This window comes from Podarcis erhardii (assembly GCF_964252035.2).
Source record: "Podarcis erhardii genome assembly, chromosome: 5".
Lineage (NCBI taxonomy): Eukaryota > Metazoa > Chordata > Lepidosauria > Squamata > Lacertidae > Podarcis > Podarcis erhardii.
The window spans coordinates 37878742-37898751 of NC_138509.1; the positions used below are offsets into that span (position 1 = coordinate 37878742).

Here is a 20010-nt window from a genome sequence, read left to right on the forward strand (position 1 = left end):
AGCAACCAAGCCGGGTAGCTGAAGACAATCTCCATAAATTGACAAAATCATTAATGGATTAATCAATAAGCTCAACTAGAACTACTTTGTTTTGTCCTTATCTCCTGATGAAAGGTTTGATGACGAATTGAGATATATCTGCTCTTGCTGATAAGGTCATCTGTACAGAATTTGTGAAACACTGCAGAATAAAAATAAAGGGTACTATCAAGTGTTAGCCACACTCAGAGAAGGCATATTGAAGTCAGTAGACTTAAAAGTAGCTTTTAGTGGGACTCCTCTGAGTATGGTTTTGTTAGCTACCAGCCAAAGTTCTTTCAGCAAACAGGCCTGCTCAGGCGTGCCAGGCCTAATGAGGACACCAACTCCTCATAGGTCTTTCCCCTATGAAGCAGCTGTGGAGGCTGAAGGTCCCTGCCTTCCCACATCTGCCTAAATCTCCTGCTCACCGCCTGGGTCCTTCCTACACCAATGAACCAGCCTCTGCTCCTCTCTCTTCATACCTCTTCTAGTCCTGGGAGACCAGCAATGTCATTGCAGTAGAGGTGGCGACACCCTCCTCCTTCACCAACCTGACTCATCTCTGCCTCTTGGCCTCTCTCCTTGCCTGCTTCTGCTTCTAGACTGCTCTCTGCCATAGGCTCTTCCTGCTCACTAAACCCTTCAGCTTCCAACACTTCCTCCTCCCACTCTTCCTTATTAAGAGTGGTTGGCCACTGTGATGCTAGGCTAGATGGGCCATTGGCCTGATCCAGCAGGCTCTTCTTACGCTATTGACAGGATAACCTGAGTATCTGTGAAGAGCCAAACTACTGAACTGATAACAGAACCTGGTTTAGGGCTATAAAGAGAACACTTGTACTCTCATGTGAACAGCTGTTTTGATTCAAAACTCCCTTTTGATGAAAATGCTTGTACTTTAAACACTGCCATGCCTGTTGAGAAATCATGCACCTTTCCACATGCCAGTCACTTGCCTCAATGAAAACCACTCTGTTCTTCCTCCCTCCCTCCACCCCCTCCAAAATCTGTGCCAGGCACTTTGGTCCAGCTGAACTGTTAGACACTGTTGACAGTCTTCAAAAGTGGGTGTTGTTTAAGGAGTCAAAGTACACTATCCAGCAAAATCAATATCCTATTAGGCTAGAAAGAGTTCTGACTATCAAAGGCCAACGAACCTAATGGCTAAAAATATAAGTACCTGACCCAGAAGATTAATCACACACTGCCATGCTGAAATTGGTGCAATTCTTCCAATCATTAACGTTTTGCTTGCAAAAATGTGCTTCCCATGTTTGTTCTCCTGCTAAATGATAACCGTTTTCAAGTTGAATCTCCTGATAAAATGAGCTCCAAAACAAAATGGGAGCCATGCCGTAAAGGTCACCCATGCCAATTCAACCAAAATAGCCAACCATCAACCAGAGAATGGTCCAGAAAGATGGAGAATAACACACCAATGTACAGATCTTGGGGTCAGTGAGATGAATAAGAGACTGCATGAAAGGGAATATACAACAGATGGTCTGGTGCTACAGTATTGTTGTAACTGATTTCCACACTTGCAAACAGTAGTGGGGATTGCAACTATTGCTACAGTGCTAAAAGTTCCCTGTTCAGAATTCCAGCTATTCCTTTCAGTCTCCCATTCCCTGTCCCTCCCCACTCGATTTCTATTTTGAGGACCCTGGGAAGAGAGGTGTATGGACACACAGGTGCCCAACGAGTAGAACTTACTTTCCAGTAATCATGCTCAGGATCAGTCCTGGTCGTCATTTCCTAGCCTGTTAACATGACCTGTCATCCTGTTTGCACACTCAAAGCAAACTGAGGGGTTTTCCAAAAGATCAGGCTTGCTTCCTCTCCAGGATCACCTTCCCGGGAACTGGCGGAAACTCATGTAGGCCTACAAATAGCTGCCTTGTCTGGAAGTCGTTCCATATACTGCCAACAGTTCATCATGAAGCAAGGGGTTGGGGGAATTTACCACTGTGCTAGACTTTCTATCACATCTGATTCATTTTAGATGGCAAAGTGGTGGGGGGAATTCAGTTTGAGCCTTGATATGGCTCCTTGGACATAAGTCCCGCTGAGTTCAGTAGTGCATCTCAAGTGCATGGAATTAGATTATTCAAAAGGGCTTGCTTCTGAGTAGATGTGCCTAGGATTGATTGCACTGTGAAAGTCTTGGTATGGGGGACTCCCTCTAATTCTTGATCAGGAACAAGACAGATCACCAATGGCTTTCCTTTTTTTTTTAGGAATAATTTTTATTAACCGACCAATCACATCAAATCAAACCAAATTACATAAATTCCAAATTACAAAGCCGAATTTTAAATTTTTGTTCAAGCTATTTCAAGCTCCGAAGGGGATCCAATCATCTTCTTGCTTCTTGCTGCTGCTTTAATGTCCACAAATCTGACCATATGATGTTCACAGTACTATCCAGTCCTTTCTTATTGTTACCAATGGCTTTCCTTTAGCTGACTTGTGCCTCCTTGGGATCATCCAGCCTTCAGCAGTTGAGAATATCAGACAGGCTGCCCACTTAATATTAATTAATACCTAAGTTCTTTGCAAAAAGTGTGTGTGTGTGTGTTTCGATGTACAGTGGTACCTTGGGTTACATATGCTTCGGGTTACATACGCTTCAGGTTACAGACTCCACTAACCCAGAAATAGTAGCTCGGGTTAAGAACTTTGCTTCAGGATGAGAACAGAAATTGCGCGGTGGCAGCAGGAGGCCCCATTAGCTAAAGTGGTGCTTCAGGTTAAGAACAGTTTCAGGTTAAGAACGGACCTCCAGAATGAATTAAATTCTTAACCCGAGGTACCACTGTACAAAGGCATGAAAGTAATCTCTTTTGACCTTTAGAATAAGTACAGGGATGTGTCCATAGCAACTGATGAGTCTCAATGCTGGATCTCAAATCTTTGGGGAGGAGGGGAAGTTACAATCAAATGGTGTATAATTTTTATGAAATTAAATAAATAAAGCTAACTCCTAGAGGATGAGTTTATTTGTTTTAAACAGTTTACCCCACCCTCCCATTAAACAGGGTTTGAGTTGTTCTTTGCTTATGTTTTTTGCCCCATCTCCTCTCCAAGGAGCTCAGGGCAGCATATATGGTCTCCTTCCTTGCGAATCTTATACCCACAAAAACCCACCCAGTGAGATAAATTAGGTGGTGGCATGCGCTTCATGAGTGAGTGAGGTTTGAACAGAGGTCTCCCCACTCCTAGGCTAACACACTGACCACAAGCCCCCACAATACACATGTGTATATCCCACAATAGGGAAGAATAGTTTAGAATAATAGAATGGTAGAGTTGGACAATCCAGCCCCCCACAATGCAGGAATGTCAGCTAGATCCTTCTTGACAGATAGCCACCCAACCTCTGCTTATAAACCTTCAAGGAAGGAAAGTTCAACACCTTTCGTGGAAGTCTGTTTTACTGTCAAACAGCTCTTACTGTCAGAAAGTTCTTCCTGATGTTTAGTCAGAATCTCCTTTCTTGTAACTTGAAACATTGATTTGAGACCTACCCCCCAGAGCAGGAGAAAACAAGCTTGTTCCCTTTTCCACGTGAGAGCCCTTGAGATATTTGAAGATGGCTAACATATCTTCTCTCAGTCTCCTCTTTTCCAGGCTAAACATACCTAGCTCCTTCAACTGTTCCTCATAAGGCTTGGTTTCCAGACCCTTGATCTTCTTCGTTTCCCTCCTCTGCGGATGTTCCAGCTTGTCAACATTCTTCTTAAAGATAAGGGAGTTCTCTTCCTGCCCATGCCATTGTTCCTTCCCGCACTCATATTCCAATCATTTAAGAACTCACTTCACATAAGGCCCACATTGATCTGACCAACAGCATACAAATCAATATAGCTATCTTGAACCAATAACATCCCATCCACACACAAGCAAAACACACACAAACAAAACTTACCGCAGTATACTGAAGGCAAACAACCATACCCTGGGCCCACAACCTCTCTCACTGCCAATAACTAATAAAGGAATAGAAAGAGAACCTACCCACATTACGCCGACACAAAAACTTGCACATACACCATGTAAAAGAACGAAAGTTTACTACCCCCCTCCCCCTGCTCTCTCTCCCCACCTCTCTTCTTCCCCAACCTTATACTGCATACAGCATTAATGTCTCACATTGAATATAGCTGATATGTAGAAAGGACTTTATGAGCTGAAAATAGAGACAATGTCCATGCTTTAGTAACCCAAGAAAATCTTTAATAAAAACATTTTTTAAAAAAATCATGATACCCACATTGGTTATACATTGTTTTCAGTCAGTGGGGCAGGACTTTGGGACAGAGGTCAAGGTGACCCTACTGAATGAACCAGAGGGCCCTCAAATGCATTAAGGCTGGTTTACCACCTTTTGAAGTGATACATATTCCTAGCCGAAGAGCATCCCTGTAAGACCACTGGAATTAAGTGTTAAGTGAAATAATACATGATATGATCTAAGGAGAAAGTCCCACAAGCCCAGCATCTAACATTACCTAACTGCACCAGTGTTTTGAGGAGATGAAAGTAGGGTTATGTCGATGGTATCTGCTACACTCTCTCCCCACTTTTTGGACCTCTGGGCCCAAAATTCTAAACATTTTGTTTCAGTCCTGCAACATTCAAAAGGTCTTTTTGCAAAGGTTCCATCCCAGAAGTGAAATTCTCCTTGGGGAATCAAAAGGGCCCTTTTCATCCAGTTTGTTTGGTGTGGGTTTTTTTCCTCTCAGCCAGTTAAAGGTCTTCAAAGAAGATGTAGTAGTAGTTATATTGCCGGGAGGATATAAAAACTGATCACTGTACAAATCTATCAACAAGCACAGGCTCTTTCCTGTCATTTCAAAGTAAAAAGATCTGCCCCATTTTTCAGGTGATTGTCTCAACAAAAACACTGACTTAGAGTTATATTTCCCCTCCTCATTTTTGTCAAGCCAACTCCTCTTAAAGTGCAAGCAGAGGGAAAGTCCGTCCTCAAGGGGACCACTACTGATGAGGACTATTGAAATAGCCCTTGTCACTTTCAATGTCCACCTCTTGGTCTGAATCATCAGAGATGTCAGTATCCAGCTCTTCCTGGGAGGCTGGTGATGGGGTGTACAGTGGTCTCCCTGGAGAAGTCTCCTTATTGTGGTCGGGACTCAGACAGTCCTCTTGTCTTGAATCCTGGTGATTGTCCCCACTTTCAGTTTCCTCTTTTTTGCTAGCTTGAGGGTTCTCCTGAAAAAGTCAGGGAGAAAATGTACAATGAAGGATCTCAGGTGAAGGAAACACTGGGGCAGTCAAGTAGGAGGGAAGGGAGGCAAGGATGGAGGTGTTTATTTATAAAAACCATTTTTAACCCTTCCACTATCTCACAGAGATACCAACCAATTAAAATCACAACTATTTTCCTTCTCACAAGTACAGGTGGGGGTGGGGGGTGTGATCAGGTAAAAAGCCTAGGACCACTTACTTGGTTGCAAGCCCTATGGAACATGGTGGAATTTACATCTAAAACCATGACAATCAGAAGGGTTACAGGATTAGGCTCCAATTCTATGGAATACAGTGGTACCTCGGATTAAGAACTTAATTCGTTCCAGAGGTCCGTTCTTAACCTGAAACTGTTCTTAACCTGAAGCACAACTTTAGCTAATGGGGCCTCCCGCTGCCACCACACTGCTGCTGCACGATTTCTGTTCTCATCCTGAAGCAAAGTTCTTAACCCGAGGTACTATTTCTGGGTTAGCAGAGTCTGTAACCTGAAGCATCTGTAACCTGAAGCATCTGTAACTGTAACCCAAGGTACCACTGTACTTGCTTACTAGGAAGCAAGTTCCATCCATCTCAATGGGGCTTACTTCTGAGTAAACATGCAAAGGATTGGGCTGCATAGTGTCTGTTTTGGATTGTGGCTGACCATGCCCAAAACTTCTTGGTACTGCATTAGAGATTGTTTTTGATTTTCATTAACAGATTGTGGAGTTTGTTCTGAGGATGTTGGGTTTTTTTTTACTCTTAGGTTATAAGCAAAAATGGCAGGCTGCGTTCTATTATCAGCATTGGCAGGGTGTTGAACCAGATGACCCTCAGGGTCCCTTCCAATTCTGATTATATCTTAGCACTTCTAAGGGCCACTTTGTCATCTGAATCAGAGCCCCATTGGGTTTGTCAGTGGGAAATGATACTTATGCATACTGAACCCCAAGAAAGCAACGAGCCCATTGACTTGGGCTGCATCACTGGTGTGATCCTAAAGCTGGTTATGATGGTGAAGGAGTTCTGCCTGTTTCACTGGGGGTGCTCAGAAATAAATGACTGGAGGGTCACATTCATTTTCCTAACACGTTCAGTTCATGGGTCAAGCCAGATGATCAGTTAGTCAGGGACAAGACAGGACTAAGTTCTCTATCCCTCTCAATCTCCAGAGAGCTGTTGCCCTCAGATCCTACTTGTGTGCTTTCTTCTTATGACTCGGAGCGGCTCCTTTTCCTTATAATGTGGCCATGTCTTTTTCTAGGGTTCCCAAAATAAGTAACATAATTGGCACCCATTGCAAAGACATAAAGCAGAGCCAATTTTGGGGTGTGGCAGGGGGAGGAATAAGGTTCATGCTAAACAGCAACTCAGAGATCCCAATGGGACTGTTCGTCATCTTAACAGTACTGTAGTCACCTAGAGTGGCTGGGGCAACCCAGTTACGGTAGATGGATGGGATACAAATAATAATAATAATAATAATAATAATAATAATAATAATAATAATAGCTGAAGAGGGTAAACAGCCTCCTCAGCACTCTGTGTGTGTGTAAAATGAGGATCCAGGAGTACAGGATCAGGTTTAAGGTGCTGGTTTTAATCTTTAAAGCCCCATACGGCCTAGGACCCTCGTACCTACGGGACCGCCTCTCCTGGTATGTCCCACAGAGAAACTTACGGTCTTCAAACAAAAACATCTTGAAGGTCCCAGGCCACAGAGAGGGTAGGCTGGCCTCAACTAGAACCAGGGCTTTTTCGGCTGTGGCTCCGATCTGGTGGAACGCTCTGTCACAAGAGACTAGGGCCCTGCGGGACTTGACATCTTTCTGCAGGGCCTGCAAGACAGAGCTGTTCCACCAGGCCTTTGGTCAGGGCACAGCCTGACTCCCTCCTCTGGCAATCTTCACAGAACTCTAGCCCAATGGATGCCATCAATTTGATTTGAATTAATTTTAGAATGAAATGATTTTAGAATGTTGTACTATTTTATTGTTGTTAGCCGCCCTGGGCCTGGCTTTGGCGAGGGAGGGCGGGATATAAATAAAATTTTTATTATTACTATTATTATTATTATTATTATTATTATTATTATTAATTATTATTATAGGAATAGGAGCATCTCTCTTACCTGCTTTAGACGCCGCCATTTAGCCCGACGATTCTGAAACCAAGTTTTAACCTAAGCAATCCAACAGCAGCAAAAAGAGAGAAAAGGGGATATTAAAGAGAGACCGATGAAAAGACTACAGTCCTCGATACACCCACAGTGCAATGGCAATCATGCCTACTCAAGAAGTGGGACCCACAGAGTTGACTAGAGAGCTTATTTCCAATAAAGTTTATACAGGGTTACAGCTTTAATTCCACCCCTTCACAGTGGGACTTGAGACTGCAGTCCTGTGCCATGGGCGCCTGTTGGGAGGAAGAGCATAATAAGAAACCTATGCACATTTGCATCGCCTCGCTGAAATCATTGAATATTGTTTCCAAGTAGGTATGTGTTTGTACTCTTGCTTCCGAGAGAAATTCGGAGAGGCCAGGCTGCATATTGGGCGTATAGTCTACTCCCTACTTCAAGAAATTGCTCTGGATCTTCCTTTATTGTGATATCAGGTAAAGAAAAAGGAAAACACTTCTTGGAATTTAGCCTAATTTTTTTTAATGTATTTTTATTAAAGATCTTCTTGATTTGCAAAGGTATGTGCAATGTCTCTCGTATTTTTTCCCACGTAACATTTTTTAAAAAAGCAAATCGGTTTCATTTGTTGAGACATTAGGAAGAATAAGGGGGGGGGGGAGTGGAGGGCGGGAAGATGAGTGGGGGTAGGGTCGGGTGGTGATGTTTCTATTTTACTTAATATATGTGGGGTTTTGTGTCAGCGTTGCTTGTGCGGGTTCCTTTGGTGGTGAGAGAGGAATTTAGCCTAATTCGAACCAGTTAATCGTTAGCTGCCAATGTAAGGTGGCCAGGAACCTGTTCCTAAAAACCAAGGTATGTCAATATAATATAATAATATATCAACCGAACCCAGGTGATTGCACCGTTCGGGCACGATTGCTAAGGAGGTGAAGGGAAAGTTACTGAAATTTAGTTGGAATCTGTCTCGGAAGGGTCACCCTCAATTGCCTCCCTCGCGTCGCCTCACCTGCCTCTCGCTCAGCTGCAGCATCTTGGCCAGGCGTTTCCTCTCGGGCGGAGAGAGGTACTTCTGCGTCTCGAACTTCTTCTCCAGCTCGAGGGTCTGGTCGTTGGAGAAGCGCACCTGGCCCCCTTTCCGCTTGTGCAGCGGCCTCTGCATGAAGGGGCTCCACAGCAGCGGCTTGCCTGCGGGAGACGGAGAGACGGTGGCGCTGTTAATACTACATTGCAAGGGGAGGCACCTCGGCGCCCGTGGGGCCTCCGGAGCGCTGGAGCGTCCAGGGGCAAAGCTTTCCACATCCCCATTTGTGCCAAGATCGCAATCCCCCCCCCCTTCGCCGAAATTGATGCCCTCCGGCTACAATTCCTACCTGCAGTCCGCGACATCTGGAGGGCGCCCTCGGTGGCGAAGTCTGATTTAATCCGAATTTCCCTCTACTGTACTTGATTCAAGCCCATGGAACGTTCAGTTTACCCCATAGAACGTTCAGTTCACCGGATGGAACGTTCACTTCACTCCATAGAACGCTCAGCTGGTTCAACTCCAGGGATATTTAATCTGGAATAATTTCCAGCTCTCTCCCACCACCACCGCCCGCAAAACCGTAGTGCCCTTTCTGCTCAGGACTTTGGAACAGAAGTCCAGAGGCGGGTTCAGCAGAATGAGCAGAAGGGCACCCTAAGCGCAGCAGGGCTAGCTCACCATATTTTGACAAGTAATGTGCATTGCCCACTAACGAGACAGAGAGATGAGCCGGGAGGGGTACCCCATAAAACCAGAATCTGAAAATACTAAGAAATAAATTCCCATGGAGTTGTACTGAAAACCTTAGCCACATTTAATTCACTCTTATTCTATTTCATTATTTTGGAAATCCGTGCAAACGGCATACATCGAATGAATTCTCCCAAGAAGGTGCCCGCAGACAACACACGCCACAACTTTTTAGCCTTTCTGTTTTTTTGTAACTTCAACGTGCGCCTCTTCGACACTACGGTGGGAAGCGGCCTATCAACCGTTGAAATGAATGAATGAGCAAGATCCGTTAAAAGACTCTTAAGAGGGGGCTGATGCTGCAATGCCTATTGAACTTCGTTGAGCTCAATGGGGCCGAGCTCCCAGCAGGTGCAGAATGGATCATTTCTTCGCAAAGGCTAATAAATACACCGGTGTTAGCAAATGGGTCCCACTTTTTGTCCTCCCCTTCACACGAACGCCGTTCGTTCACTTTTGCTTAAAGAGAAAGCCACGTTCTGATACTTTAACCGCTCACTTCATTCAGGCGCCACTCCGATTTCTGGGTCCGCTCGCCCGGCGTTTACACGAGCAGCGCAGGCCGACGCAAGCAGAAGCCGCTGGAGACCCAGCCGACTCTTTCCTGTTCCAAGGACTGTATTCCCTCCAGGGATGCCGACCCAGATAAAATGAAAAGGGATCCTGCCTTGCCTGGGTGGTTTCTTCCCGCTTTCTAGATCCCTGGTCCCGGTCACTTCGACTGAAGCCCGGGACATATCGAGGAAAGGGCGGCGTTTTCCGATTGGGCCAGCTCAAACACCTCTTTTCCTGCACCCAGCCTAATCAAACTGGCATGAATTACCCCAAAATAATCCTCCATCCTATGATTAGGACCTGCCTTTTACGACGCAGCCAGTGTTCAGTTGACTCCCTAACGATGAAATACTTTTGCGGTGCTACCACTATCCAAAAACAAATTCAAATCGGAGTCAGCTCCGTTGAGTACAGCCGGACTTTCTGCTGAGTGAAAATGTTCAGGAACGCACCGTCAATTAAATAATCTAATTGATCAATTAATTAAGAAACTTAAAAGGGGAATGAGCCACCACTGAGTTCCTTCGGAATTCCTGCTGAATGAAAATATTTTCCATCAGCAATTAATAAAGCGCCGGTCTAGGAGACGATACCGCAATACAGTGCCTTTTGGAGACATTGAAGGAAGTTCAAAACAGCTGACATGTTAAGAAACAAAAGTCATCACTTATTATCAGAAGAAGAAGAAAACACCTTCTGTGTTTCATTCCCTGTTACGGTGACATACCTGGACCAACATTTTCTAGATTGATTCAGGTGTTACTGTAGGAGGGAATGAAAAATATACACCTGTACATCGCTTCATATGCACACACTCATACACTTGTATGTGTTTGTACATACATATATGTGTACGCACATACAAACGCAGGCTTCCTATACACTGTACCTGTAAAATGCATTCAAATCACATTACCACCACCCCCAAAAAAGAATCACGGGAACTGTAGTACCCACCTCAGCTACAATTCCTAGCACCCTTCGCTTCCCAAAATTCCGGTCGGAGTGAGTTTATGTGTTTGTATGTGCTTTAAAGGTATATAGCTCCTACATACACTCACAACAAAAGTATCCTGAAATCGCTTGCCATGCCTTTTGGGATTCAAATAGCCCTCTGAGGTTGACGTGGGTCCTTAACTGAAAGCTGGGGGCGGGCAAAGTGAGTCACAAGATTCCAAACCGGAGTCACTAATCCGGGGCGACTAATCCGCGGTTGTGAGGTCGGTGCTGCGCCCGGAGCCGCCTGGGGTTCCTCGCGGCTTCACTTTCCGCTCGAGCCTCCCCCGATTTGTCACATCAGCCAGAGGGCAGTTTAAGCCGCTCTCCGCAATGGGCTGATGGCAACATTTCCGCCAATGTGTTTCCTGTTGGTCTCTCTTGCTCAGAAGAAGAAGAAACACCCAAGGCTTCCTCTCGGCTCTCTCGCGCCCAAGGAAGCCGCCTCCCAAGGCAAATCAAGGCTCCCCGCAAGCTGAGCGCGGCCAGCGCAGCGCAGACCCGGAGGCGGCGCGCCCACCCCTCGCCAGCCAGCCTGGAAGCCTTGAAACCCCCGGGGCTTTCCTCACTGCTCCGTCCCTAGCAGAGAGGTCTCGGAGACTTCCGAACGCGAAGTTTCCACTTAGCGACCGCGTCTAATAGCTGTCCGCCCTTGGTTAGTAAACACCATTTTTAGTTGATTAATTCGATGTGTTATTATTAGACGGGCGCACCCGCCTTTCTTCCCAGGGACTCAAGGCAGTGCACACGTTCTGTTTGTCCCATCCCCGTTCTGATCCTCACAACAACCCTGTGGGGTAGGTTAGGCTGATAGGCTGTGGGTGGCCCAAGGTTACCCAATGAGCTACAGTGGCTGAGTATGGATTGGCCCGCTGGTCTCCCAAGGTCCTAGTGCAACGCTCTAACCACTACTACACCATATTGGCTTTTTAATTTTATTGTAGATCGCAGCTAGGATGGGCGCATCTAAACCCCTTCGAAAGTCATCTGAAACGATCTGCACTTCTTGTGACATTTCGGACACTTAATTATACCTCGTGCGCACTTTGTTTCCGCAGTTCTTAATCCAGGTAAAGGGAACCTTTCGCGCTCCGGATATTGCTGACTACAACTCACTAGTTCTATACATGCAGAAAAAATTCTGTTCACACGCTTAAAAAATTGGCATCATCGTGATGGTCTTTTTCTCGGTGTTTATTTTATTTTATTATTTTATTTTATTAACAAGCTACTGCTTTATCCTACTCTTTCATCGATTGCGGTTTTTTTTTTTTAAAAAAAGGTTTCTTAAGCAACTTGAAGAATAACGAGTTTATTATCGTTATCCGTGGATTTAAACCCACTTCCTCAGATGCATGCAGTCAGCTACATAAAGGGAAAAATTGTAAGGTGGGAGCTGAATGGCAATGAGATGCGAACATTACAGTCCGTGACAATCACAGCTTGAATGTACTGTATATTCAAGCATCTTTTACAGCAGGCATGGCCAAACTTGGCCCTCCAGATGTTTTGGGACTACAATTCGCATCATTCCTGACCACTGGTCCTGTTAGCTAGGGGTGATGGGAGTTGTAATCCCAAAACATCTGGAGGGCCAAGTTTGGCCACGCCTGTTTTACAGAAACAGATTTGGTGATCATGTGCTCGGCACATAATCGTATCAACACCCTAGTGGGGGTCTGGGAACCATTCGCAAGGAACAGCAATAGGTTGTTCAGCACAGATACCAGGGCAGATGGATAAGCCTAATTAACAAATGTAGTGTATAATAATAATTCATTCGTCCCAGTTTTCGCCCACAAGAGGACTGAAGGACGGTCCCGTAGGTATTCCAGATCAACAGCACAATCCTGGGCGCTTACTAAACAGGCAAAGCTGCAATCCACTGCACGCGAATGTGGGAATAAGCCCCAACTGGCGTTGCATAAACGTGTTAGAGAATTGCACTGCCAGTGCAAACATTGTTTAAGCCGGACACTTAAATGTGGGTGGTTTTTTTTTGGGAGGGAGAAGTCAACATTCTAGCTGTTTGTTCAAAGCATTTTGCTGCTTTCATTGTGGATTGCTTTGTGGATTTTTAAAGGAATCGTTATATCTATATCATCTGTCTCCGTATCTAGATTTTACAAAACTGATGCTTATGCTCATAAAAATGGTTTTAAGTAGCTTGGAGCCCTTACGTGTGTGCGACTCCTAAATAAATTCAAGATAAGTAATAAGATCATTTTTAAAGCGGTGCTTGTATACTGGGAGGGAAAGGGAGAGTGGAATATGCTTTGAATCCATGGAGCGCGCTTGCTTGTGTTTAGACTTGGTGCCACAAATCCTGATGTGCACGCGCTTAGTCCGAGGAGGGGGCCCCATAGGCCTTAAGCACTAGAACACGTCATAAGTTTGCCCTGCAAGGACGGGGAGTCGTTATTGTTTTAACAGAGCCCCAGGTCTTTAACGACCAAGCCCGATTCGTCTAGGCAGGAATGAACACGCGCTTGAACGGCGTTCTCACGAGCTCGGCGGTAGGAAGAGGCCGTTTTCGGTGTCAAGGGATCCCGAGGCACCTGACGCGACAGCAGATTCTCTGGAAATCGCTGGAAATGCCCAACCACGTAAAAGCTAGACGGGCGCGCTTAGTCAGATGTAAATTTCATTTTAGCTGGTGGGCTTTCCCTCCATCTAAAGGAGCTACAAGGCTGAAACCTTGAATGAGCAGATTTGCCTCCCGATCCTAAACTCATTAACCTGGATCTCATTTTCAGGTTTAAGTTCCGCAAAAATAACGCGATAAACACAGAACCAGCGGGATTCCTTTTCAAACAATGGAGATCGAAATAACAAGAATAATAATTCCTAGCTATTATACAACGTTTTCAACGTGCAAAGTCGTATGTATTATCATGGGCGTAGCCAAGGTTTTTGCTAGGGGACGGCAGGCCTTTTGTTGGGGGGGCAGAACCTCAGTAGCTATGTATTTTTATTGATTTAGGGGGGTCAGCTGCCCCTCCCTGCCCCCCTCTTGGGTTTTATATATAGGCCATCCGTGCAACGAACCTATAGACTTCCATTAACTGGTTGGTTGGTTTGAATGGGAAGGTGAGACGAATGATTAAAAATATGGTATCACGCAAAAACCCAAGTACTTTGGTTTGCTGAACGAGATGTAAACCATTTTAAGTGGAAGCACGCGGAACTCCACCCACTGAGCCCGTGGCATGCCCTGTCCCCAAATCTTAATGAAGGCACCTCCGTTCACTTTCCTCTGGATTAAATTCGAGGTGACTTCGATTCTGGTGCACAACACCCTATCCCTTAAAGGATTTTTTTTTAAACCGGGGTTTTAGGCAGTGCAATTCTGCACAGGGTCTACTCAGAAATTAAGTTCTTCGGAGTTCACAGGACTTACTCCCAAGGAAGCGTGTGCAGGACTGCAGCCTAGTCTTCCACGTGATTTAGGGCTGCTTCCTCAATGAAGTGGAGGACAAGAACTGTGTAAGAGGAAACAGAGAAGAGCCTTTAGTTTAGCGTCTGCTGCCAAGAGAGCTTGAGGGCAAAACCCACGTTGAAACACATGGATTTGTTTTCGTCTCCACGCAAACGGTTTTGTTTGTTTTTTACTATGGTAGGGTGGTGCAGTGGTTAGAGCACTGGACTAGAACCCTGGTGACCAGGGTTCAAATTAGCCATAAAGCTCACCGGGTGAGTGACCCTGCCCGAGTCTCTCAGCCTAACCTACCTTACAGGGTTGTTAAGGATAAAATAGAGAGAACCTTATCTCTGCCGAGGGTGGGGGGGAGCAGGATAAAAATTGTAGCAATTAATTGCTACATTTAATTACCGGTAATTGGTATGTTCTGCATCATCAAATAACACAAAAAAAGATTGTGTGTGCATATAGAGAGAAAGCGTGGGCCTTCAAAAACAGCAGTTTCCCCGTTTGTATAACGGAAAATCATTATTTTCTGAGGTGGGCTCGCCATTCCAGTGTTGCCGCAAGAAGACTATTTGATACTGACGCTTTTAAACTTTTTTCCCACGAAATTAAGAGCGCACTACTGGCCCTGTTGAATCAGACCAAAGAAAGTTCCACCTAGACCTGCGGATCTGGGGCCTTTACAAGTGCCGCATAATTATCCATGGGCAGAGGGTACGCTGTGGAACTCCCTGCCGATTGAAAGCAGGCAGGCTCCTTCGCTGTTTTCAGAGCCTGCTAAAAACTTTTTGTTGTTGTTGTTCCAGCAAGCCTGCTCGGGCGTGTGATTTTAGTAGGCATAAGATTTTTTTAAAAAAATAAATACCGATTTGTATTTGAATTTTTTAAAAATATAACATTTCATTTCATTTTAAATTAGCATTTTAAAGGTATATTTTAGACTTGTACACCGCACAGAGGTCTTTCGTTCTACGAAGCGGTGTATAAATTTTGCTCGATAAGAAAGATAGAACAACCGTTCCGTCCTCAGCAGCAGTCAGGCTTCCGAGAAGCAGGATCTCGCCTTGGCTCGTTGCTCGCCCCCAGCGTCCCCATAACCAGCTTCGGTTCATCAAGGGCAGCCAAACTGATATCCTCCCGGATGTTAAGGACTACAACTCCCATTAGCCCCACCCAGCATGGTCTAGAACGATGGGAGTTGTAGTCCTAAAAAATCTGGCGGGCACCATGTTGGGTGCTCTTGCAATCTATGGCCACCCTCACAAGTAACCCTGCGAGGTAGGCTGCTTGTTCCATTACTACGGTGCTGTTTCCCGTGCATGGCTTCTGTGGGATTTATCGGCTGCATAAAATCGCGGCCAGGAAACAATAACAGACCAATCCTATGCATGATCACTCGGAAAGAAGTTCTATGTCTGTAATCCACTCGGATGCCTGTAATCCACTCGGATGTCTATAATCCACTCGGAAATCAGAGCTCACACTGACTAACCCGGTGGGGTTTCCCTTAAATATATTTATATTTATATATATAATTCATGTCTAACGCGATCCTAACGACGTTTACGGAAATCAGTGTAATCTACCATTGCTACTGTGAAGTTTAGGATTGCAGTGGAAACGGGAGGTGGGAAGTTTATCCATAACCTTTTGGACTGTGCGCACAATATACATCTAAAGCGCATTTAAAGCACATTACTTTCCCCCAAAGAATCCTGGGAACCGTAGCTTAAGGGTGCTGGGAATTGTAGCTCGGGGGCAAACAAACTAGAGTTCCCGGGATTTGGGAGGGGAATCTATGTGGCTGAAAAGTACGCAGGCTAGTAAGGTCATGAAACACATCGCTTCAGAAGGCGGCTGCCCTCCTACGCCGATCCACTTGGCAGAAAGCCCCCTTAGGAGACAGAAGGCTTACTTTCAAGTAAACAGGCCCCGCATCGGGAGTTCATCCTACGCCATAATAAGGAGAGCGGGCGCCCGAGTTTCAAAGGGCCCCACATCCCCTCACCCTGTCGGTCGGTGTTTGTGTTTCTGTCTGGCCGAAGCCTTTGAAAAATGCAAAAAACATGGTTATTCAAGACTTCGTTTGCGTCAGGCCTTAGTAATTCTGGTGAAAACAGGCTTCTTTTTTCTGCATGTGCTGATTTTTTTTTAAGGAAGCAACGAGTTATTTTAGCTGTCATAAAGCCCCATCCCACACAGAGGAAATGAACAATATCAGAAAAACGGATCCGGGCTATCAGAAGCCGAGTGTTTCCTGAATTTGTCTGTATTGAGGATGTCGATAAAATAATCAGCAGTGTGCACGACTCCCGGGGAAGAGCCTGCTCCGGGCGGCCAGGAAAACACTTAACAGCTTCTGAACCCAGATTTACTCCTATCAAGAGCTCAAGATATCCTGTATGAACGGAAAGGGTCAGCCAACCCGCTCTCAGACAGCACGAACTCGAGCCAATCCTGCAAATCTTAGACGTTGCAAGGTCTGCTGGCGGCCTGCGGTGACTGGGGGGTGGAAAGGGGGGGGGGAGGGAGAGAGAATCGGGACCCTCGCAAGCTTCAGTTTTACACCATATGGGGCACAACCTCCCCTCTTCCGGTTCGCAAGAGAAACAAGCGCAAATATAGACAAATAATCGAGAAATCGTAAATCCGTTTCGCCTCCGGAGTGACTCCGCTTTTGCAAACCACCTGAACTTCAACCCGTTAGGCTGGATCCCTGCTTGGAGGAAAGGTTTTTTGAAGTCGATGGCACTTAAATTGGCCATGATTAAGGTAAGTCAGTTCCAGTCATTTCAGCAAGAAATGAATCTGGAGCAAGTCTGAAAGCCCGGAGGATCCCGCGCCTGTTGCAACTGGACGTCGAATCCCGCGGCTCCGAAGCTAGCAAGTCCACTAGCGCGAGAGAGATCGCAGCGGACTACCGGCGCACACCCCAGCCTCCGATCCGAATTAAAACCTAGAGAAATGCTTTTGAGTCGAATCGGTGCCCAAAAGAAAGAAGAAGCGTTCGGCCTGCGCGCTCCCTCGTCCTAAGGCCCATCCGACGCCGCGGAGCTGACTTCCGAGTAAGCACGCCTTGGCGAAGGAGGAGTGACAAGATCCGACGTTTTTAAACGCACGTACTTAATTCCCAGCAAATCCTCCTGCACTGCAGGTCGGATCGTGGAGGAGAACAGCGCGGACACACCCTGCGCGGGGCTGGCTGCTGCTGCAGCTGAGCCGCCATCCAGTCCTGGCTGCGGCGGTGGGGCGCCTAAGCTCGCTCTTTCACTGCCCCGCCACAAACCATAGTTTCTCCCTTGCAGCCTCGTTAATCAGTTGCAGCAAAAAACAACAACCCCAAAAGGTTTAGCACGACGATGACCCCTTAGAGATCAAGGCTGCAAAGTCCTCGGAGCCCCCAACAGAAAGCCACGGGGACTATGAGTCAACATGCACAGGCTTGCACACTTCGTGCAAAAGCAAGAGGCCAGCTGGGGCTTCATGTTTCGTCCACTTTCCTGGGTTCTCTGGCCCACGAAAGCTGGTGCCGCAAAAACACAAGCACACGCACCGATTTCAAAGGCCCTCCAAAGGCCACGGAAGAAGCTGAGCTAGTCTTGTCACATTTGCCGTGGAGGCGCTCGATTCCTCTCGGGAGGCCTAAGGCCCAGGAGGAGCTGATTTTTCCTTTTCCTCCAGAATCATCTGCACCCTTCAATGCAACTTCTATACTGCCCAACCTACTCAGAAACGTTTGGGGTCCAATAGTCACTGGCTAGTTCCTCGGTTATATTTATTTTTATAATTTTTATATATATATATATATATAAAAAAATATATTTATATATATATAAAACTTAGCTTGATCCTTCTTTGACAACCAAGAAAGTTTCCAACTCGGAAGCCCGCTGCCCTCACCACGATCTCAATCATTCCTCTGGATTTCTGGGAGCGCCGGCTTAAGGCGCGTGGTGAGTAGGTCAACTGACCACGGGGTAAGGGCACCAGGAGGTTAGGGGCTGGGGAGAGGACCCCATACCTTCCCCAATCCTCTCTCTCCCCCCCCCGCCCCTTAATTGGTCTATCCCATCCTTCTTGACCAGGAGCCAACGGATCTGGGAGCGCAACCAATATGAAAAGGCCCCTGCTTCTTACCCCGGGGTTGCGAGCGCCCCCTCCCTGCACTCCCCCCCCTTCCCTCGGCCTGCGCCGCTTACCCAGGGGGTCGTGGCGGATGAGGGCGTGCGCGTAGTCGCTGACGGCGCGGGGGAACGGGTAGAGCGGGGCTCCGGCGGGCGCGCCGTAGGGGCCCGCCCCGTAGGTGGCGGCAGCGGCCAGGTGGTGCGAGAAGGCCGGGTGGATCGGGGTGGGCTCGTAGATCGGGGTCCGGTAGGAGGCCCCCGCCACCAGGCTGGTGAAGGACGAGTTGGGGGACGGCAGTGTGGGCGGAGGCGGCGGCGGTGGCGGCTGCGCGGGGTGGGGGAGCCCCGTCGGGGCGCCCCTGCCCAGGATGTCCTCGATGTAGAAGGGCGTGGGGTGCACGGGCTGCAGCAGCGGGGTGGGCGCGTACAGGGCGGGCGGCTGGTACTGCATGGTCGCGATCCTGGCACCTCGCTCTCCTGCCAGCCCTGCTGCCCCAGGCGCTGGGAAGTTTGCTCTGAGTCTTCCCTCCGGGCAGCAGGTTTCAATCGGAGGGGGTGGGGCCGCCTCATGTCAGGCCGCCGGCTAGCCAATGAGGGCGCTGGGCAAGCGGATAAGCCACGCCCACCGCCTGTGGCCAATCTTGCCCCCTCCCCTTCTCCAACCCCACGGTGCCAATCCACAGCAGCCGATGGAGCGGCCGCAGAGCGAATCCACAAGGGAAAGTGGGGGGGGGGATGTTGCCCGGAGGATCAGTCCGAGCCCCCAGCTGCGCTCCTAAGTGGTTCTTGACAGCAAGAGGGACAGTGAGGGGTGAAAGTACTTGATCCCCTGCTAAATTTGCCCGTTTGCCCTCTGATGAAGAAATGACCAGTCCATAATTTTAATGGTAGGTTTATTGTAGCTGTGAGAGACAGAATAACAGGAAAACCCACAGAAACCCAGAAGTCAAAAGTCACGAGACTGATGTGCATTATAATGAATGAAAGAAGTGTTTGATCCCCTATCAACCAGCCAGATGTCAGGCTACCTGGCATCGTCACTGTATGTAAGGAGCTGAGATTAGAAGCACCTGCTGTAAGGGAGAGGTCTTACCTGTCATCCCAGTTCGTTACAGTACCTGTACAAAAGACACCTGTCGACAGAAGCAAGCAATCCAGCCGATTCCAAAGCAGCCACCATGACCAAGAGCAAAGAGCTGTCCAAGGATGCCAGGGACAAGATTGTAGACCTGCGCAAGGCTGGACTGGGCTACGAGACTATTGCCAAGCAGCTGGGTGAGAAGGTGACAACAGTTGGTGCAATAATTCGCAAATGGAATAAACACACAATAACTGTCAACCTCCCTTGGTCTGGGGCTCCATGCAAGATCTCATCTTGTGGAGTTGCAGTGATCATGAGAATGGTGATGAAGCAGCCCAGAACTACAGAGGGGGAACTTGTCAATGCTCTCAGGGCAACTGGGTCCATAGTCACCAAGAAAACCCTTCCCCCGCTTGGATGATCTAGCTGGCTGGATCCTGCCCGCGGCAGCCTTTTTGAAGGGCTTCTCTCCGCCTCCTCTGCCTTCTTTCTACCACCAAGCACAAGCTTTGCCCGGATCCTGTGTGCTCATAGTGGTTGGTTCAACGCCACCTGTCACCTGAACAGTCAGAATGGATGCATTTTGACCTGGGAGTAATTCTAGCTGAGTTCAGTGGGACTCCTAAGTAAAGGTGC

General features: G+C 47.2%; 1 protein-coding gene and 1 long non-coding RNA gene across 2 annotated transcripts; one reads left to right on the plus strand and one right to left on the minus strand.

The window, feature by feature from the left end:
- Positions 1–4233: 4233 nt before the first annotated feature.
- HHEX (hematopoietically expressed homeobox) lies at positions 4234–18794 on the minus strand. The gene is made up of 4 exons (XM_081862054.1): positions 18369–18794; positions 8424–8602; positions 7406–7456; positions 4234–5256 (listed from the first exon to the last, which is right to left on the minus strand). Exons 1-4 carry the CDS (start codon positions 18742–18744, stop codon positions 5023–5025), a joined length of 840 nt encoding a protein of 279 aa, XP_081718180.1. The 5' UTR covers positions 18745–18794; the 3' UTR covers positions 4234–5022.
- Positions 10688–12907, plus strand: LOC309342023. Its single transcript, XR_014156667.1, has 2 exons — positions 10688–11397; positions 11687–12907. It is a non-coding gene; the product is annotated as an uncharacterized lncRNA (long non-coding RNA).
- Positions 18795–20010: the final 1216 nt, after the last annotated feature.